The sequence below is a fragment of the Chanos chanos genome, chromosome 6 (assembly GCF_902362185.1).
Source record: "Chanos chanos chromosome 6, fChaCha1.1, whole genome shotgun sequence".
NCBI classification, from domain to species: Eukaryota; Metazoa; Chordata; class Actinopteri; order Gonorynchiformes; family Chanidae; genus Chanos; species Chanos chanos.
Window position 1 is genome coordinate 37,456,854 of NC_044500.1, and position 22,299 is coordinate 37,479,152.

Genomic DNA, 22,299 nt, shown 5'->3' on the forward strand with positions numbered 1-22,299 from the left:
CTTAAATTTTCATGATGTTCTACATTATTTAATCAGCCCAAGTGCTCTTTTCTACGCTTTTTCTTCCCCCTCCTTCTCTGCCGGTGCCATGTGAATGAATGTTTGGTTAACGTGGGTTTATGTTGGAGTACTGGACTAAAATGCATAGCTATAAGGAGATTCACCTTCAGTTTCCCTGGAGTTTGCTTTTCTATTATTATACCCCGGTCTTGCTGCAAACAAGAGAAGCTTCTGGATCAAACAGGCTGTAACCGGAGAACTGCATCGCTTTTTTTTTTTTTTTTTTTTCACCTGTTCTTCTTTTTTCCTGTATGTTGGAACATTTATGTCCATTTTTTATACAGCTTTTGAATGTGATCTTCAAGTGATTTACTGATTTTGTCTTCGTTTTCATCCGATCCAGACGAGAAAGAAGAGGGTATCCTGGGTAGCCTCCCTCTCCTCAGCTTTCGGATCGGACCCGTCCAGCCAGCGGACAACATTAGTCGCAAGTACGCCTTTAAGGTGAGTGACTTCTGCTTTACCAGGGTCCGGTTTGTGGGACAGGGTGCTGTCAGTAGAGGAGTGGAAGAGGAAGTTAGAGTGTGTGTGTGTGTGTGTATTTGTGGGGGTACAGTACGGGGGAAACATGTGAGCAGAGAGGAGTAGTGACGTGAGGACAATGTGGGCTCTGTGTCTGATTTAATGAGGATTAAACAAAATGCCTGGCATGCTGTCAGAACCATGCCAATATTTACACTCTTCATACACTCACAAACTCTGTGTGTGTGTGTGTGTGTGTGTGTCTAAGTGAGTGAGTGCCTGTGTTTACAGGTAAATAGTGTTTTTGGAGAAAAGAAAATTCCACATATTTTTGCAAACATGCCTCTTCATGCTTAAAATATTTCCAACTACCGTTAAATGAGCTGATCATATGAGCGTCATATTATTATTTGGATTTTTGCCATAGTAACTGTCATGTTGACACGGCAAAAGCCAGGAAATGAGGGATCATTTTGTTGACGTAAAATGTTACCAACTCCTTTTCATCGAGCGGGACCGTTAAACTGTGTTTGGAGTTCTTTTTTTTTAAGGAATTACCTTTAAACATTAGAGATAGAAAATAACATTTATGATGCGTATAGAAAGAAAGACATGTTGAAATAATGCTAAGCTGGTTAATCCAGTGGGAGTGAGCCCCACAGGTATGTGGGTGTGATCCTGTAGGTGTTGCCTTAGCGTGCTGGGAATGTAACGGTTACGTATTGTGCTTTCAGCGCTGTGTTTTTCTCTGTTTGCCTGTGGCTGTGCTGGGGCCCTGAGGGCCTTGCGTGGGGATGGGACTGTCTTGTCATGTCAGCACACGCTCGGCGCGGTTCCTAATAAAGGAGCTCTGGTTTTTACGATAGTTGTCAATTTACACTGCCCAGTAAGCACCTCCTAAGGTTTTGGGTGGGCCAGAAATTAAACATGTACCTGGCTTAACACAGTCAAAGATGAGCTCTGGAGATTTGTATCAGTAAACCTCATTCAGCTGTTCTAAATCAGATTCTTAATCCATCTTCATGGATTCTACATATATTGAACTTACAGGAGAGGAAACAGAAATCCTAATAAGTAACAAGAGTAATGCTATATGGAGGACCTCTGACTTCACCCAGTTATGTTGTTTTTAGATGGAATGAAACAGACTTGGCACAACATTGTTGTTTAAATCATTCATTTTAAAATCTGTCTAAAATTAGCACAACGACTGCTAGCGCTTTTCATGGCGTGTGTTATGCAGCATTTTTCAAACTTGTCTTCACTTCCTTTGGGGTGAATAATTAAACAGAAAGCTGCGTCACTGTCTTGTGTGTGTGTGTGTGTGTGTGACAATGTTTATAATAAGTCGAGAAGCGTGTGCAGCATGAGGTTAGGTGAACGGCACTGACCGCTCGCAGTTACACGTATTAGGTTACCTTAACAAAAGGACCAAGAGCAACTCTGGCATTTGTGCACCTTACTCCTGTTTTGGCTATTCAGTGACTGCTTTGCAAGGTAATGTCACCTGGTATATCCTGTTTTATGACCCAGTGTTGCATGAACATAACTCCTAGTAGGATCCAGGCCTTTGGGGCTAGGGATATCCTTACAGATATAGGATTAGTTTGTTACTCAGATTCTCCTTTCTCAGTTACTGAGATTACAGACTCTGTGCAATTTTGTTCACTTGTTTGGCTACTGTTATAATTTATCATTCCACGTCGTTCAACAATAACAAAGTCCATGCTTTTCGTGTCACGTGGACGGATTCGAAATACCACTAAAACAAAAACATAGCAGATATCTGTTACCACAGTGACATTCATCTGTAATCTGTCAATGATCTGAGTGGGAAACATATCTCGAGGACATTAAGAGCTTTTAGACAGGTTAAGTGTAATCTTACTGTTTGTTGTATCTAGTACTTTGTATGAGACATTTCACTGTTTCCATGCTGTGACCTGGGGTTTCAAATTGGCTTATGTTACGATTGTAGTGCTAAATCTGCAGCATACACTTGGACATACTGGGCAATGCGACTGACTGCATAACCCTCCTTTTTTTTCTACTTTGTAACTGGGCTGCAATAAACACACATGCACACCCAGCCCCTGACTCAGAATAGCACTGCTGGAATATTGATGAAGGCCGTTGCATAACTGCTGGGAGGCTGCACGTTAAGCCGTTCTTGAGCTGTGTCCATGCAACAGTTCTCCTGTGAGGCAGTGATGATCTGGGATAGTGGAGAAGTAAAAAAAAAAAAAAAAAAAAAATCAGTACATCACATCTCTCCAGAGTCTGACTGCAGGAAATATAAAAGAGAGACAGACGAGACTGGATATCTGTACTTTGGTCTTTTGTTTTTTTTTTTGTTTTTTTTTTCTGAAGCATTTGAGGCAGATGAATTTGCCAGTCAGCTGCATCTTGATTACATCATATGACGTTCTGTAGCTGAATCATAATAGGCACATTTCCCACTGTTAGATTAACATTCATAGCAAACTTCTGTGTTAATGTGTTGAGAGATGCTTGGCCCAGTCCTATCACAGACTACACCTCTGTGTGGCCCAATTCTCAGCCTTCCCACAAACCTACACAAGCCAGTTCTGCTCTTCTCAGCATGGCTTGTCCAGTTTCTCAGGGTTGCTGGCAGTTTGTTGTCAGTTACTGTGCTCTCAAAGTGTGAGAGAAAGACTTTTTGTCTTATCAGAACTGTACGCAGTATCTGCTTACATGGCATGAATCTGAGACCCAGTTCTCTGAAGGGATACAGAGGCATTCATGAATTTCAGATATTCACTATGTGTTGTCTGCATTTTTGCATGGGAAGAAAAGTTACATTTGGCCAGACGCCTGTGATCTCATCTGACAACTATTAAGTAGCATATGAGAGAGAGTCAGACTGTATCTGTGGCTATAGCCAGTACGGTCCACCCTGTTGTTTTGTTTCACAGTAGTAGCTGCTTGTCTCAGACCAGCTGCACGGCAGAACACGGTACACGGATGACCACGGGGGGAAGCCGGCTCAGTGACATTTACGAATAGGTGAAGTGAACAGCATGTGCCATCAACATGTCCAAAGGCATATTTATCTACGTGGGTGCACTGTGCTTTATCCGCCAACCCTGTGTCCACATCCTGTGATCAGTAACCATCAGGATCAAATAGTAGGGGGAGAGTGCAGTGTGTTAGATGCACATGGATGAGGAAGTTTGGCTACCTGAGTGGAGTGGGCTCACAGAGCCATGGGAGACAGAGTGACGGGTTGTTTTATTTGTCTTTTTGAACTCCTGTCCTAGCTTGTTGACATGCATTTCACTAACTCCTGTCCTTGCCGGGTTCAGGTGAAGTTGTTGTATGTCTGTGCTCTCAGGGGAAACCACCTTGATCTTATTCAAAAAAGAAAAAAAAAAAAAAAGAGAGCGGCAGGTTTTTTTCCTCTTACACTGAGCTGCTCTTTGCACCTGTTTGTCCCTGAGCATTTCTCTTCCCAGTCATTCCCAGACATCGCCTGTAGGATTTATGGTACAAGAAGGCCGCGAGAGAAAGACTGGTGTTTTTCCCTGTTATAGAGAAAAGCCATTAAACAAAAAACAAAGCAGTAAAAACAATGGCAGGTTTAGAAATGGCTCCCTCTAACAAGTTAAAGAGTAGGTACTTTGCTGCACTGAGAAACACTTGAGAGATAATTGAGATTTAATGTTACGGGCTTTATGAATATAGAGTGAGAGGAGAGCTTCAGTGGGCTGTGAGTTGAAAGTTTGGGGATTAATCCTCTAACATTGTAGGTATGCTGAGATCTAACAGACAAGGGTCCTGGCCAAGTGGCTGGCTTACTACGGCTCATCAAACAAACAAAAGGAAGGAATTTGCTGAGAAGTTCACGTGATATCAACCACCGCAGCTTCAAGCCTAGCGTTAGTTCTAAATAACTAAATAACACCCAACTATGAACCACTGTTTCTAAAAGCAGGTTTCAAAGCCCCACTGACTGTCCTTCACATATTTGTTTTAGCCCTGAACTAGCCCAGCTGATGAAATGATATACAGCTTCATAATCAGCAGATCAGCTGAGTCAAGAGCAGTTTAACAGCTGGAGAGAAAAATTAAACAAAACAAAACACGAGCGATGGGAAGGTTTTTATGGGCTAGTTACAATCACTGCCCTAGAAGACCGAGTCACGTGGCATTAAAATATTTCCTGGATCTCCGCAATCAAATAATCATGTTTAGCATTGTTCTCTCAAAGACTTAAATTTTGCTCTTCCTGTAATGTGTGTTGAAATGACCATTTGTGTGTTAAATGGAGAGTAATATCCCCCTTTTTCCCCCCAAAATGCTCTCATAATTGAAGATGAGAACACTGGCAATGTGAGGCCAGAGAAGAACATGAGGGTGATTGAATCTCCATTCACTAATCTGAAAGCAGCTGCCACAGCTTGTGCTTTTGTGGTGGTGCCTGGGCCACGCCCCTGTGCAAACCCCACGGGCAGCATGACCCTCCTGGTACCAGGAATGAGAGTAAATCACTGTGGACTCAGATTACAATTGGCCTGTATATGTGACCTTGTTTCACCTGGAGCAAAGGCTAGGGAAAAACACCTGCTCTGCTTCAATGCATCTCATTTTCTCTTCTGTATTGCCAGGGTTTGCATCAGCTCTCAGTGAGTGGTGATAAGCCAGTGATGTTGTCCAGTGGAGAATAACCTTGTAATGCAAATCCTTGCCCCTCCTAGTGAATATCTATTCTTCTTATCTGGTTTCGCTGAAAAAAAAAAAAATCCTTCTGTGAGATACAGTGGGTGCAGTTTATGTGTTCACTTGATTGTGATAGGATGGAGCCTCTAATGACCCACCATCCAAATAGGGAGCAAATATTATTGAGGCCTTATTCCACCTCATGTAAAGATATGAGGGAAGCTCGAATATCTGCCTCCCTCAAGGCAATACTGACTGCGGTTTTCATTTGGGCTGTAATTAAACTCCAGTATCTATATAGGTTACACACCAACAAAAGCAAACAGCGTTAAAGTAGGTTTCTTGAGTCATTTGCTTGTCTGAGATGGGAACTGCTGTGAGAATATCCATGACTCAGATGTTTGAATTGAAAGATTGAAAGATTCAGTTGAAAGATTCTGAAATGCAGGAAGCAGGAAAGTACAGTCCAGAAAAAGAGCTACATGAGACACGTATCCAACAAATAAAACCTCCAAATCTAAACTGCCAAGTTGTGTTTCATGCCCTGTCTTACTGAGCCTTTCAGTTTGAACCACCCTTTCTGTGGTTATCATCTTCTCAATACAATATGAACATGTCTGTGATGTTTATACATTATACCAATTGCATTATAAAAAAGCTAAAATGGACAAACAACCACATAAACACTTGTTCCAATAGCAATGATGAACGAGGCCCTGCATAAAACTTTGATCAGAATTATATCCTTTTGATAAGTTCCATAGTGAACAATTTTTGGAGGGTGCCCAGAACTTTGTTTTCTTGTTCTCTTGGAAGTGTTACCAAACCCTGTTTTTACACATGGTGGTAAGAACAGTTATAATAGCGTGATGGAGTTTTAATAGCATGTACGGCGATGCAAAAGACAACTCCAGCTACAACACAATCTGCTCCCTAGACTTTTTGGCGTTGACTCATTTTCTTTCTCAGGAACTTCTCTTGAACAGAAATCTGGACTGTACGTTGAGTAAACTCAAAAAAAGCTATGTCACAAGTTGCCTTCAGATTTTGAGTTGGAGTGGTGCGTACGTCTTTGTGGTGAGATCATGGCAGTATTAGAATGTACAAATAATAATTTATTCTACATATAATAATTTATCATAATATAACACATAATCATACTTATAATTTCACCTTGGTCATTTCTTCGCTTTCAGTGCTAACCGGCCTTAGTCCAGCTTCAGTAAAGTACAACACCCTACCATGACAGACAGTTTAAGGTGATTTGCTATTAAAATGCAGGGGGTTCAGAGAAACACCAGCTGCCTCAGAGCAAGGCAAACAAAAAGGAGCCAGCACAGAGCCGTGAAATCATAATTCCTGAGAGGAACAACTGCTTCTCTATTGACCGAAACAAACAAATGCCTGAGTGTTTTGCAAACCCAGAGATGAATCAATAGTAAGAGAGTGTTTGATAGTTCCTAAATGAAACCTCTCTTAAAGTGAAAGAATAGTCGTATGAATAGGTGTAGAGTTATGAAAGACTTGGAACAGCATGGCAGTGGAAGGAAATCATGCAGGACTGGTTTTTCCCCGTAGACATCTCTAAGTTGAACAAGTGTGAAGTGCGAAGTGCGAATACAAGCACTTTAACTGACTATTGTTTAGCCATGAAACTTTCAATTTGTCACCTTTTGTCTAGACAGGAAAAAAAAAAACCAGACCATAGCCACGTACAACACATAGCATACCAGTGAATGAACAGGGACTAAATTAGGAGTTGGTTGTATTATTTTTATGTAATTGTTTCTGGATTTACTGGTTGATGTGGAGTCAGCTAATAAACAGATAGTGTCTGAATAAACAGATGCTTCATTGAATAACTGCTCTGCTGTGGATCCAAGTGCCAGTTTATCTGTCTCACTCTGAGTGAGCCAAACACATGTTTTAATAACAGAGGACAAAATTGACTGACTGCCTGATATTACATCTAGGAGTCACGTTCATGGTGCCATGATAGGCCTTAATTGTTGGACCCAACCTGTGACTAATAGCACAAATTAAATATATGTTTACACACTCTCAGGTGACGAATTGAGGGTGCACCCTTTCGATATAATAAAATTGTTTCACAAAAGATTGATTGACTGAAAAGTAAACAGTTGTTCTGATTAGCCCTAAATCAAGTATATTTATCTAACACAGTTACTACACAATGAAATATCCAGCATGGGTGGTATCAGGAGTTAGCGTAATTGGAATATGGTCTCAGTGAGGAGTGGTATTCTTCACCTGTCTGTGAAAAGTTTCCCTGAGCTCCAGAATTCTGGAGATCATGTTGTGGTTTGTCTGTTTTGTGTTTGAGTTTGAGTCAGACTGGCAATGCAGTTAAAGTCCACTGAAATCGGTCTCACGTTACAACATTTAAATATAATATACAGCAATTAAACACATTTCCCTATATACCTCTGTTTTCAGTTTCTTATAGAAAGTCAGTTAAAATGCTCTTTTTGATTAAATGTGCAAGTTTTGATTTTTTTTTTCCATGACGTATACATTTGGTCTGTGCAACACCTAGGAGAGTATGGACTTTTGACATAATTGCTTATCTTTTTGCATGTTCTTTATGTAACCATGACTTTATCTTTATTGTATTAATAAAAGCTAAGTGTATATGTTTACGGCCCACTTGAATGTACTCAGCATGTGATATATGATGTATTAGATTACCTTTTATGCTGAGTTTTTAAACTTAAAACCCAGGCTTTGTCTCGGTTTGACTGACTGTGAGTAGTTGGACTTGTTTTTGTGTCCATCGTGTTAACCATTTTTCTGTAAATTGATGTGTATGAGTCAAACTGATTGATGATTTGCATTTTCTCTCATCCTATGCATTGTTTATCATGTGAATTGCGGTTTGTGAATTACCATTGTGAGATATGATAAGTCTGTGCTGCCCTCATGTGTCTTGTTTATGAACTGCAGGATCTCAGTGCTACTTTGAATTTCTCAATGTTCATCCACTTCATTTTATCTCCGCACATCTTTACAATAAATATGTAATTCACAATGCTAACAGAAAGTTATGAACAATGCTCACTAAATATGTTATAACTACTCACAGGGCACAACGTACAGTCTGTCAGGATGTTAATACATGATTGCTGAATAATAACACTAATTTCACTGACTGACATCTAAGGTTATAGTTATTTCACCGTGTTCAATCCCTTTATCTACCGTTAACCTGCTAGGAGACCCATTAGTTTGACTGTATGTCTGACAGTGTAATCCTCACCCAATCTCCCCACCTTCCTCCCTCCTCCCGCCGTCATCTCTGAGGACCTCTGACGCAGACTTTGTGATGAGCTCCTCGTTGTAGGTACTGTAGGATTCACCCTCTCCTCTCTGTCCCATCTGCATGATCCTGCATGGGAGAACAACACTCACAAGCTCCTGATAACGTGAAGAGCAGACACAGGCTTAAACGTATGTAGTCACATATAGTTAGGCAGTGAGTAAGGTTGAGTATGTGAGTGTAACATACCATACTTAACACTAAATGGTTTAGGTGAATGTTGCTCATCGACCAGTGTTCTGCCCTTCACTATAACGGAGAAACCCTGTGAAGACCTTGCATGTTTTAATGTTCCCTGAGTGTCTGTGTTTTCTGTGTGTACGTGTGTTTATACTGCACCCTTTTAACTATTCTTGTGTGTTTGATCTTGCAGAGGTGCAAATATCCACCAATTACAGGCTTAGTGTCAGAGATACGAGACTGTTAATCTCTTTAACAAGCTGAAACCCAAACATGTGCTATAATTGGTTTGCCATGTTTGTAATGGTGTGGTTTGTGTGAGGTTTATACAACGATAGATCATTGCTACACCTTTGAAAAGATCATTGTTACAGCTGCAATAAAATGGAAACAGACTGTAAATGCAACAGCAGAGTAGAATCATAATGAGAGAATTCTGTTTGAAGAAGCACAAATTGAAAAAATGAAGAATACCAACTATATTCTTCTATATTCTATAACTCTCATCATTCTGAGCTAACAGGCTTGTGTTTACGTGTTCCTCAGAGGCAAGCGGTTTGTTCTCTATCGTTGTCTGTAATGTTAGACTTTCTCACAGTGTTGGCAGTGCTCACGGTCTCTTTATCTGTCCTTTCTTATGATTTATAACAGTCATTTAACTTTAAAAGATAAGAACTCTTATGCATATTTGTCTGTGCACATTGGCTATGTTATGACATGCATGCGCTATGTTTTGCAATTCCTTTTGTCTGTGTTGCATGAAAAACCTGACAACAGAGACCAATCTATGTAATGACAAGTGCAAATGGCATAACAAATTAACATCTCTCTCTCTCTCTTTCTCTCTTTCTCTCTCTCTCTCTCTCTCTCTCTCTCTCTCTCTCTCTCTCTCTCTCTCTCTCTCTCTGTCTCCATCTGTCTTGTTCTGTTTGTTTTGCAGGTCTGGTACCAAGAAGAGGAGGAGGAGGAGGAGGAGGAAGAGGGCGGAGAGTTAAAGGGCAGCATTACGTTCTGTTTGCAGGTGGAGCACGCAGGGACACGCACATACTACTTCAGCGCAGACAGCCTAGAGGAGCAGGAGGAGTGGATCCACGCTATGAGTGAAGCAGCACAGGTTCATGTCCCACAGCCACTGAGGTAGGCATGCACAGCCAACCACACACACACACACGCTCAAACACGCACACAACCACGCACAACCCGCCCCCCGCCGCCACCCCCCCCCCCCACACACACACACACTCAAACACACACACAACCACACAACACCCCCACCCCCCAACGCACGCACACACACACACACACACTCACACACACACACACACACACAACCACACACAGACACACAGGCACACTCTTCCAGGAGCGCATACTTGCACACACACAAAAAAAAATCACACAATTTAAAGAGATATTGCGACATACAGATACAAATACACATACATAAATCTCTCTCAGCTAGATATAGATACACCCTCTTACATAAACCAGCACCTAAAATGTTGCAATCAAAATGATATCTGGATCATTTCCTCAGTATAGTTAATAGTCTGTGTTCTGTGTGTTCTCTCTGTCTTTTCTCAAGCAGGAATAACTCAGAGCACATCCCCACAGAGGAACAGAACCATATCATGGTATCTAAAGCAGCTAAGTCTCAGTCACAAATGGAGGGAGATGAAGCGAGGTCAGATGTCAGGGAACCTGTCAAACACGAGGTCAACGGAGTGGAGCGCGGCCAGACTCCCACACCCACCACACCGCAGGCTGCTGAGATGGACGGCAGAGTCAGGGAGAGAGGAGGACCTATGCCCCATCAGCCAAATGGATGGGGGAATTACGTGCCCCCTAACGGTCCAGCCTATCCTCCCAAGGAGAGCATGAGAGAAGTCAGGGAGCAGACAGAGCCTCAGGAGAATGTGGTGATGCGCAGAGGGTTTGTGCCCCGTACAGCTCCAGAGAGGCTGGCCCAAAGAAAGAGCTCCATGACTCAGCTGCAGCAGTGGGTCAACCAACGCAGGGGCATGGCCGCTCAGGATGACCTGAACAGGTTAGACATGGGAGAGAGAGAGAAAGAGAGAGAGAGATAGAGAGAGCGAGAGAGAGAGAGAGAGAGAGAGAGAGAGAGAGAGAGACATGCAGGGAGAGAGAAAGAGAGGCCGCTTTGTTTATCATGACTTATAAATGACAGTGTTGGGAAAAATGAATACCAGCATATTGTATTATTACCATGTTTTTTATCTGTATTTTTTGTCATTTCTGTCTTCTATCTGTCCAATCAGTCCGTCCCGCTACTACACTGTAAACCGGGGTGTATCGTCGGATTACTATGGAGTGTATGGTGGAGTTTCATATGTGGAGGAATATCCCCTCTACCCTCCAGGAGTGCGACCTGACAGCATTTGCTCTATGTCGGCCGCGTTCGACCGCGTACCCCACCGCTGGACCGCGGAAGAAAAGCGGCGTTCCTTGCGGGACGGGCCTCTGTACGGTCATCCACGCGACCCTCAGTGGATGATGGGACCGCCCGGGCCCCACCCAGCCTACTATTCCCAGTTAGACTCTGCTCAGAGCTCCATGAGACGGCTGTCCATGCAGCCGCGCTCACGCTCCGTCCCTCGCTCGCCCTCCTCTTCCTCGGGAGGGCCTTACTCACCTGGACCACACAATTTTGCCTCACCCGCCCGATCTCCCAGCGCTCGCTTTGACAGGGCTCCCAGTCGATTCAGAGAGGACGTGATCTACACTGACCCGTCCATGTACGGCCTGCGCAGGTCCCTCAGCTCCCCAAAGGTAAGGCCCGCTGGAACATAAGCTGTTTGAGTCTAGTTATTTTCCACCTAATATTCGAATAAAATATTCAAACACCATCTGTCATCTGTTTCCTTTTCTGCTCGCAGTATGATTATCCTGGAGAACGGCGCTCCCTGAGTCAAGGAGTGTACCACTACAACTACCCAGCGTCCCCCTCTCTACACAACAAAATGGTACATGACAAGATAATTACACTTTACTGTTTTAAGGCCACGAAGTCGTCCCACGTCTAATGTCAGTGCCTATATTATGTACACAGATATTATTGGTGCCTGCAGTGTGTGTCACAGAGGTGTCACATTGTACAGCAGTGTGCGTGCGTGTGTATGTGTGTGTGTGTGTGCGTGCGTGCGTGTGTGTGTGTGTCTGTGTGTGTGTGTGTGTGTGTGTGTGTGTATGTGTGTGCATGTGTGTCTGTGTGTGTGTATGTGTGTGTGTGTGTGCGTGTGTGTGTGTGTGTGTGTGTTGGGCATGCGTTCATATGTGAGTGTGTAAGTGTGCCATGTGCACATGCCATGCTGTGCGGCTTTCTGCGAAAATGCTCTCAAGTCTGTGTCCGTTCTCTCCTGTGTGCTCTCATCTCTTATGTCTGGGGCCACTGTAATCACGCTGCTGCTGTCTGTCGCTGGGCTTGCTGTTGCTGCTGCTGCCTCTGCTGTTGCTTAATGTCAGGAGGACATTTTAGACCTGCAGCTGCAGAGAAATCTGGATTACCTGGATCAGCAGGTGGGTCAGATGCAGACAAGTCAAAAGATTTATCAAAGACTTACCTAAGATGACAGTTTATCGATGGGTAACGTGAAATGTGTGTTGAACGTGTCCTAAATGTATCACATGCATAGTAACTGTCTACATCAGTCTACTCTATGTCTAGGCCGGTCTGGCGATTTGTGGATTTGTGTCTGGTGAGGCCATGTTCTCACAAACCAAGTCCATCACATACGTAACAGCAAGTTCACACCATATATATGTGCATTTACGAACGTAGCCATGGACGTGTGAATCTACATAGCTGAAAGTAGAAACTACGCTTCAAACTGATCCCAATACTTAGAACTGAACTTTCCCTGAGTGTTCCCAACATAATCACAATCCCTGCACACCAAACACTTGTCTCGCTGTCTTCCTTGTTCCCTCTCTCTTTATCTTCTTTGTCTTCTATGATTACCAAAATATGAAATATAAACCAATAAATATCTCTTTAATGACATCTAAATTAGTGAAACATCCCTGCTGAATTTACCAACATGCAAAGAAGCTGTAATTCTGCTCTCAGTGCGCCTACGGGGTATTGAACTAGGACTGTGCCACTTAGTTCCACTAGCTCACCAATATGAGTGTTCTGCACGTCAGCTCAATACCAAACCAATGATGGCGTGTTTCACTTCAGGTGATGGAAGGAGATCACCTAATCGGCATGGTAACCAGAATGGTTGAGCGCTCCTCTCCCAGAGCAAAGCTATTTTCACAAGTAAGAGAGACAATAATGTCTCTGAGAGGCAGGCTTCAGCCCCACTGCTGAGGAGGAAACATTAAACTCTCATCATTTCGCTTCAGTTCAGCTTCCTTCTGGTGCGGGAAGCTCAAATGAAGAATAGCTGTTGTAAACGAACGCAGCCTGCCTCTCTTATTTAGTGACGTGGCATGTGGATGTTAGACGGTGCTGTAGGTTTTTGTTCATAGCTGTCAGTTCTTTTTCAGTTTCAGTTGTGTTTTCAGTTTGTCTTTACTGAGTTCATCGCCTCTCTGAATATCAGGTGTCCTCCATTTATGAATTCCTGTGCGTTGTGTGTCATGTCCATCATAATGAATTCATTCTGTGTCCCATAGCCCTGCACTATCACTGCTCTGACGTAGCTGTGTTGTCCCATTCATCTCATATCACAGAGTGCTAAGTGCTTATATCGCCTGGATATGATCTGTATGCAATGGGACTTGTCCTTGGCACAGAATACATGAATGGCTACTCAGTTTTTTAAAGTACCGTTTGTTTATGTATTTATTTAACTGTTAGATGTGCTTGGCTTTGATTTTTTTTTTTTTTGTATGAAAAAGCTGATTTTGTGAATCAGTGGAATATAGTCTTTTCAGAAATGTAACTACGTTCAGAAATGTAACTAAGTGTAACTACATGATTAGTGACACCCTATTCCCTCTTGTGTTTCTACTGCAGGTGCCTCCATTTCATGACATTTACAGAGACCTGCATCCCACTCTGAAGCTCAATGAAGTTGAGACCAGTGTAAGGCTAACCTATCTCTACCACCTGTGATTGATTAATTAGTTTCTTAATAAGTATGTTTATTTATTTATTTGTTTGTTTGCTTATTTCTACCAAATCTAGTGAATTTGGTATTTAAAATCCATTGTTGATTTTCAGATACAGCCTTTAAAGCCCTAACTTCTTATTAAATTCCTAACTTCTTATTCTTTCTTTCTCTCTCTCTCTCTCTCTCTCTCTCGCTCTCCTTCCTTCACTCTCTCTCTCCCTCTCTTTTTAGAAACTGCTGGATCGGTTATGTGAGCAGAATAGACTTCTAAAGGAGCAGGAAGCTGTAGTCCATCGTCTGAGGATGGACAAGGTACAGCAACTTCTCACCTTACTGACTTTTGCAATACCAGTGACGACATGCAGATATCACACCTGACTGAATTGTGTATTTGCTGCACTTTACAGGATAGCCTGGAGGGGGCACTGGTGGCCACTCATCAGGAGATTGAAATGTACAAGAATCAACCTCTGGCTATAGAGAAGCTTCAGCTGAAAAAGGAGAGCTTGCAGAACCAGTTGATTAACATTCGTGGAGAGCTCTCTCAGGCATCTAGTGTAAGCCTAGCTATGGGAACTTGGAAGTTGAAAGCTGGGGGATTACTTAGAAAGCACAGAGATTTGAAGAAAGATAATGTTTCTATTAATGTTGAGGAAATTGCATCTAGATGCAGTATGACTGGATAACATGTAATGTGTAACGTCTTAAGCGGTGTAAACATTCAGAAAAGTCAGCTCTGTTGGACAGAAGAACTTCATGTAAAGTGGATACAGACCTACAATGAAGGAGTTTATGAGGGATCAGGCATTTAATACTGATGGGGGGATCATGTTTAAGAATAACAGCCCTTTACGCTGATATGTGCCCTGCTCTCCTCAGGCTCTCACAACCACTAGGATGGAGTTTGAGGCACTAGAGGATGAGGTCAATGCCATTCACGGTGACCTGTGGGAGCAGCTGAATGCTGGTGGTCAGGTAAATTAGGATCTTGTGATCTTTTACTCTGCTGGAGCGCTCTGACGCTTGTGGGTATGCTAAGGTCTTTGTTCAAGAGATTTACTGTAGTAATGAGTTAATCTGATTATAATCTTATTCAGATGGCTTCTGCGTTAATGAAATGTGATTTCCGCTGAAATGACAATTCAATTTAAATGAATTACTACCCTACTCAATAGCCTTATGAATAGCCCAAAAATCTGAATACTAAGCCCCTGACAACCAAGTAGCCATGATTATGTTAAAGAATCACACACTGACCTTGGAAGCTGTAAAGCATTTAGTAGAAAACTATTAACATCAATTCTGTATTACCTTATTATATATTTGAGTATAATGTTGTCTGCATATAAAGCTCCTCTTTCAATAATTTAACACTCTAATATTCTCTTATAAAAAATGTATGAACGTAAATTTCCCCCATGCTGAAGGCAAGGCATATTAATAATACATCTGTTTGCCATTGTCCGTGATCATGAACATGCTCTAAATGGAGAGCTCTCCTGAGCAATGTGTTTTTCACAAGTAGGATCAAATAGTCTTTGAATTTCTTTGTGTGCAGTGCCAAATGGTAGCACTCCAAGAAAGTAGATGGAGCAGAAAACAGCATGGTGTTCATGCTCTCCTCTCCTCTCTTCTCCTCTCCTCTCCTCTCTTGTCCTCTCCTCTCCTCTCCTCTCCTCTACTCTCCTTGACTCTCCTCTCCTCTCCTCTCCTCTCCTCTCCTCTCCTCTCCTCTCCTCTCCTCTCCTCTCCTCTCCTCTCCTCTCCTCAGAGTGAATTGGTACACAGGCACATTCAGAAGGAGTTCTGGAGAGTTCAGGATGTCTTGGAAGGACTGCACAAGAATAATCCATCGCGAGGCACAGACACAGCCAAACACAGAGGTCAGAGCCCTGAACTTAGCTGCACTCCACACACACAGGCATCACATATCCCAAGTCTACAAGAAAGAGTAGCAGGAGATTATGTATAATTGGAAAATCACTTTCCCCTTTTGCTTATCCCTTTTCCTCTCTCTGCTTTTATAGTTGCCAGTGGAGCATCTGGTTCATTTAGCACAAACAGTCCAGCCAGCCCTTTGAGCTCTGTTAGTCTTACCAGCCCTCTCAGCCCCTTCTCTCCAGTGCCTGGTTCTCAGGCCTCCCCTACCAAGCAGCTGGCCACAGAGGTAAGTTTCTCAAAACCACAGCCCTGTACAATGTCACAATGTACAGATCAACCGCCTTTTTGGACAAAATATGGCGCCTGTAATGCTTGTAACAGGATATACATGGTATAGGGGTCTTAAAATTAATTGTGATTACCCTCATGTGTTCAACTGTTATTCTATTTTTGGGTCCCTGATACCGAGCCAATTTTCCTTGGTACATTCCTGATTGGCGACAGTTAGTTGGAGCCCTATGAGGTTAATTTAAAGATAAAGTTATTTTTGCCTATGCAGCCTGTTTTCTTTCTTTTTTTTTTAATGACCTTTATCACTGACTGAAGTTCACATAAGCATGATCATCCAAACAGACACAGTTAATTAGCTCATCATAGTTCATTAATTCCAAAAATTGGATTCAGGTAGAAGGTGAAAAGGTCTCATTCTAATTATTGCACTGAGATTGATAACTTATCTTTTATTCAAATAATATGTCACTTGTCCTCTTGATGGTTGTGTGACCCTGGTTTCTGCATAGCTTTAGCCGCTCTTATGCTTACCTTTGTGCATTTGGTAGTTTTTGTAGGTGTTCCTTCCTCTGTATAGCTTTCCAGAGTCGTGCATATTATTGCCTCATTTGACTTTTAGTCAACTCCATCGTGGGAGGTCAATTTTTATGACTGCCATGCATGTTAACTTCATTCAAGAAAGACAGATTTGTACCACATTTAGACCCGTTTAGTTACCATGACAAAATTTGTGTATGGTGTACCGAAAAGAACAGATCATGATATTGGGAAAGAGTCCATGCACTTAAGTGAGACACACGTTGACCTTTTGAATATATAATCCAATTTGTCAGAATATTTCTGTTGCACTCATGCTACACTCAGTTCAAACACATCACTGGAATTGTGTGACCTCAGTATTGGGTCAGGGCTCCATTTTTCAAAGCCTCCCATGATCCTTTCCTTGCTCTGCCTGGCTTAGTCACTCTTCCTGATGCTCAGCGCTCTCTCTTCCTCCTTCTCCTCCTCCTTCTCCTCCTTCTCTCTCCCATTCCTTCTTCTTCTGTCTTTATGCTCTCTCTCCTCTTGCTAAATCCTCCCCCTCCTTACTGCTCTAGGACATTGGTCCACCACGGCCTCCACTTCCAAAATCCTACATTCCTCTGGAGTCCCCTCTCTCTGCCCCTCCCTCTGTTCCCCCCCTGCCCTTTGACAGCAATGCCTTGCTCCGCAGCATGGGCCTCCGTTCAGGTGCTCTGGAGGACACCTACAAGGATGACGAAGAGTTCCACAGCAGAAAGGTACCTCTGAGGGGGACACCCATACTGTGGGGCAGAGAGTCTCTGGGTCCCCAGTCGCCGGAGCCATTGTCACCCCAGAACCCTGACTAGTTGGTCTCTGCCCTAGCGCCTTTATCCATGTCATTGCCCATCCCTCCATTGTCACCATATCTCCCCTCAGACACTCACCTCCATTCATTTTCAAGCCTCATCCTCTTTTCTCTTCTCAACTGCCTTATGCTTTGTTGCTTCTCTGAAAGACTGGTTGAGAAATGTGGAGGAAATATACAAATTTTATGCACTGTCTAACAGTAACGTACTGAGTTCTAGACATATCTTCTCGAGAAACATGATTTTGAAATGAAATGAAATTAAAATTCAATTAAAACAAGCAGATAAACAAGCAAATAAAGATATAGTAAATAAATGTAGTAAAAAATAGACATAACATTAGAAATCAGTTTAACGCTTTTGTGTGCCATTACTCTTTCCTCCTCCGGTTTGATTGTGAGGTGGTCTAAGCTGTTGGCTTCCTCACATTCGAGTACAACCTGTCTATTTCCTTTCTCTCCTCTGCCTATGTGGTGTGTCTGTAGTTTTGCTAGTCCTGTGCTCAGTGATGTCTGTGCTAGTTTTGTGTTTTGCGAGCTGTTTTCTGTGCTGTGTTGTGTGAAATTTACAAAGTCTTACATACTAGAGACTTACCTAAGTGTTCTATTTTGTCCGTTGCAGCAGTAATATCATCCAATATGCTTTACAATTAACTATCCATCTACTCACTGCAGTGCCTTTGTGCTTCTGATTATTTTAGCATGCTGTAAAGGGAAGACGCTTTTAGCTGCATAGCTCCTTGTGTTAAAATAGCATTCATTTCACTTTAATAATTGAATCAAGAACATCAATTCAATTTTGTGTTCTAGCACAAATTTGGCTACCGGACTGACTCTTCACCAGGGGAAAAGACCAATGACCTGCAGGACTCTGAACAAGATAGACAAACCAACTTAAACAAAGGTATGGGAGAAAAGCAAGTCTTTTTGGAACTTGTCTACCTCTAAAATCCTTACACAAAGAGAAGCCCTCAGAAATAAATCTTAATGAATGACCTCTTATTATCTGAAATGTTGAAACCTACCCTTAAGAGCTCTCCAGATAAGCTGTGATTTCACCCTATAGAATTTCCAACTTAACCATTTAGGTAAAGATATAGATGCAGTGATTTTGACTCATTGGATGGCTCATTGTGGGTTATATGAAAAACGGATGGTCTTTACTGTATAGTCAACATATGTTTTTCCACTGCATCTAGTGGGAATTGTTCCCCCTAGAACCAAGTCTCCTATGGAGGACAAGAACAACTCTCATGATCCTGTCCAGCGCAGGAATGGGAAAGTACCTAATGGTCACATATCAAGGGTAAGTTCTTTCAGCTTTTCTCAGTGAGATACTTATTCATAACAACGCATAACAAGCTCATAATTCAGTAATGAAATAGACATAATGTGTTTGATTTGTGTCCTTTCAAACTTATATCATAGATCTAGCATACCTCTAGTGACCTTCATAGCAGGAATGTGCAGGAATTCTGCTGTAGCACTGCAGTTTTAGTACAATATCCTCTTGTGTCTCAGGAGAGGCCCAAGAGTGCAGTGTTCACAGCAGAAGTAAAGACCAAGATGAGTGTAGAAGAGCAGAATGAGAGAATACGAAGAAACCTAAGCAATTCAGTCAGGGACAAAAGACGCAGTCTGAACCTCTCCAGTAACCAGCACATCGACGGCTTCAAGCCCACGACCAACTACAGAGTGGTGAGTGTGTGTCACTTGAATGGCAACAACTAAACGGGGTGTCAATAACGGAATGCTGTTCTGTCGCAATTTGGTGGAATTTGGAAGTAGTGAACACACGTTTTGCCGTTGAAATCTTTCTCAGCTGATTTAATTGTTGTCCAGGTGCGTCGGAGAATGACAGCACATGAAGTAGACATTAAAGACCTAGAGGCGGCTGTGCGAGGGGAAGGCGTGGAGTCGCCAAGGGAGGAGATCGCTCGATTGCGACGGTTGCAGCTGGAGCCTGATCATTATGACCTGGATATCAACAAAGAAGTAAGAAATTGTGCTGGAGTTTTTGTTCTGTGGGCAACTGACTGTTGTTCAAACCTATACTTCTTTTTTGACACACCTCTTAAGTGTTTCAAATATCTCGGTAAAAATTGTTTGTCACGCCCCTGTGTGCGGCTCTAACGATATAACATGTACAGATGTCACTCTTCCAGCATTGGCAAAACGGTATGTCAGTTTGGTGCCAGTCTTATCTTTAAACTCTGTCCCCTTTATTCAGCTGTCAACACCAGATAAAGTCTTAATCCCTGAGCGCTACGTGGACATTGAGCCCAACACACCACTGAGCCCTGAGGAGGCACGGGAGAAGCAGAAGAAAGTAGAGAGGATCAAAACGCTGATTGCCAAATCAAAGTAAGACTTCAACGATTACATAGAGCTACGCTACACAACTCTGGCTTCAGATACTGTCTAGGACGTCAAGCTCTTGCTGCATGTTTTTTTTTTTTCAATTAAGTTGTTTCTCCTCATCTGGGGATATACTTTTCTCGAGTTACCCGACACCCAGTGGTTTGAGAGGGAAGAAATCAGCCCAACCACAGAACTCGGTTGAACAGTTTATGACATACATGCACAAGGGATCAAACTAATGAGCAAGTGACCAAATCGGATCTCATGTAAAAAGTCAAACAAATAGATAGGCAGAAGACTGATACTGATTCATACCCAGGATGATATAACTCATTAAGATATAACTCATATAACTCATTTAAGTTTCCTAAAGCTTAAACAAATGTACCATGGTCCTAAACGGTGTTGCAAGGCAGTGTCTTCTCTTCCAAACATTCATTCTCATGAATTATATACCAAATAACATTATGATGAATACCATAGACAAGATATGTTTATTTCCCAATCGTGGCCTTCACTCTTTTATCGCTTGTATAGCATTACATAGGGAGATAAACTGTATAAGATCAAATCCCTGAGACATAGTGGATATTTCTCCACAGGCCCAAACCTCATGACTGAATGTTCTGCATAAATCTGCCAGTTTTTTTCTATTATAACAGCCTCTTCTCCATCCTCTTCTTGTCACCAGTTTGCAGAACGTGGTGCCAGCGCTGGACGGGCCAGCCGAGGGCCACAACAACCCCGAGCAGCAGCTGCAAGAGCAGGAGAAGCGCATCGAGATTTCCTGCGCTCTGGCCGCTGAGGCTTCCCGCCGCAGTCGCCTGCTGTCCGGTGAGGAAGGCTGCCGGCCAGAGGAGCCAGGAGCCACAGTCCCCGCCCCCACTGTCTGATACACAGTCCACTGACCACAGCCCACCAACCCTCACAGTCCAACACATCCCTCACTCTCACTGTCCACAGACACACCTCACTTGCCTGCGCTTCAGAGCTGAGGTTACACACTGAAACGGCGTTCGCGCGCACTGCGTCGTGATGTAGCTGAAACTCTGAACTCTGATTTTTAGAATACCTAAATCATAGTTTTTGTGCTAATTTGGACAGATGAACTGTCATCCACGTAAGAACGCATAAATAGCGGGTAGATGTTCTGAACGTTTCTCTTGTTGGACACATTATTGAGAGTATGCAGAACATTTTTTTTTTATGAAGCTCAGCATTACCAACAGATAATTGTGAAACCTCTGACCTGAAGTGCTTTCACTATCTCCATGTAAAATTGAGGATTTCACTAGATCAGAGGAGACTGCACACACTTTGTTGATGACTTGGCAGCAGATTGGTAGCACAGAAGAGAGTAGTCAAACATGATTTTTATGTATTTATTTGTTTATTTATTTCTTTTGAAGAGCACAGCTGTGGCCTAAAGGTTAGAGAGCAGGGCTTGTGACTGGAGGGTTGCTGGTTCGATTCCCGGCTGTGTGCCCTTGAGCAAGGCACTTAACCCTAATGCTCCCTGGGCGCAGAGGAATGCTGCTCCTGCGTCTGGTGTGTGTGTTCACTACTGGTGTGTTGGATGGGTTAAATGCAGAGGACAAATTCACTGTTCACAGTGTGTGTGTGTGCAATCACAGAAACTTAATTAAGCTTGTCATCCTGTTGTCCTCATATTTCTTCATGGCCTCTTAGTCTGCTTTTGTAGGCACAGTTGACATTTTATGCATTAATTTCATTTAATTTGTGGTTTCACAAACATCTGTACGATAGATAAAATATTCCTTGACTAAGACCAGGGCAAGGCTAAAGAATGTGATTATGGGCTGAATATTTTCTTAATTAATTGTTTTCATGGCACAAAGCCGCCTCTTGGTTCAGAACTACATAGCATGTTTCCTGCTGCCCTCATTTGATTCTTTGCTTGAGGTTGTGTAAGTGGACAGATGTCTTCTTTATTTATGGGTCAAAACACCTAGTTATTTGCTTTGTTTTATTTATTTATTTTTACGTTTGTTTATTTTCCTCCCCCCATCATTCCATTGCATTTCAGCCCAGTGCGCTCCCAGTCCCCCTACCTCCCCGACCAGTCTGGCCCTTCCCCTTTCCGCCGAATTCTCTGACTCCTCCCACATCATGAAGGTGTGAGTCTGTGAAGGTGAGTTGTGTGCACTACACAATGTCCAGCCCTCTCTGCTCACTTCCCGTACCTCACATGATGCCTTTTCTGTTTTCAGCCATTTCCCCCCTACTCCTTCTTTCTTTAAACGCTCTTCTTTGCTCACACGGTAGAATGAACGTCGGACGTCACTAGTTTTACAATGTAAACAAACAGGGCATAAGAATCTGTAGAGCTGTAAAATTAAATAAATAAATAAAATAATTTATGACCATAGTTACAAGTATTCCACTTGGCATTTCACTTCTGCGGCCAGTGGTACTTTTACTTTTTGGCAGGCACAGTAACATTAAACTGTGTGGTTTGGCAGTGAAGAAAGCAAACTGAATGCTGAGAGTAAGCACACAGACTGGTAGGGAAATTATTAAGAAGGTTTTATCAGAGAAAAGAGGCCCTCACATATTCACATTTACAGAGTTCAGCT

General features: G+C 42.6%; 1 protein-coding gene across 3 annotated transcripts in view; it reads left to right on the forward strand.

Annotated features, from left to right (window-relative positions):
• plekha6 (pleckstrin homology domain containing, family A member 6) overlaps positions 1–22,299 on the forward strand; it is a 46,703-nt gene that overhangs the window by 21,401 nt on the left and 3,003 nt on the right. Inside the window, exons 6-24 of one of the 3 annotated variants that reach the window (XM_030776562.1) lie at positions 404–504; positions 9,660–9,856; positions 10,305–10,766; positions 10,999–11,509; positions 11,617–11,703; positions 12,203–12,256; positions 13,704–13,772; positions 14,032–14,112; positions 14,208–14,357; positions 14,680–14,775; positions 15,572–15,683; positions 15,828–15,967; positions 18,152–18,245; positions 18,541–18,647; positions 18,863–19,039; positions 19,184–19,336; positions 19,572–19,705; positions 20,394–20,536; positions 21,750–21,854. In XM_030776562.1, the coding sequence (XP_030632422.1) occupies positions 404–504; positions 9,660–9,856; positions 10,305–10,766; positions 10,999–11,509; positions 11,617–11,703; positions 12,203–12,256; positions 13,704–13,772; positions 14,032–14,112; positions 14,208–14,357; positions 14,680–14,775; positions 15,572–15,683; positions 15,828–15,967; positions 18,152–18,245; positions 18,541–18,647; positions 18,863–19,039; positions 19,184–19,336; positions 19,572–19,705; positions 20,394–20,536; positions 21,750–21,844 (2,963 nt within the window). In that variant the 3' untranslated portion in view covers positions 21,845–21,854. The remainder of the gene's footprint in view (positions 1–403; positions 505–9,659; positions 9,857–10,304; positions 10,767–10,998; positions 11,510–11,616; positions 11,704–12,202; positions 12,257–13,703; positions 13,773–14,031; positions 14,113–14,207; positions 14,358–14,679; positions 14,776–15,571; positions 15,684–15,827; positions 15,968–18,151; positions 18,246–18,540; positions 18,648–18,862; positions 19,040–19,183; positions 19,337–19,571; positions 19,706–20,393; positions 20,537–21,749; positions 21,855–22,299) is intronic. The other 2 variants (XM_030776563.1, XM_030776564.1) reach the window with 2 other exon arrangements.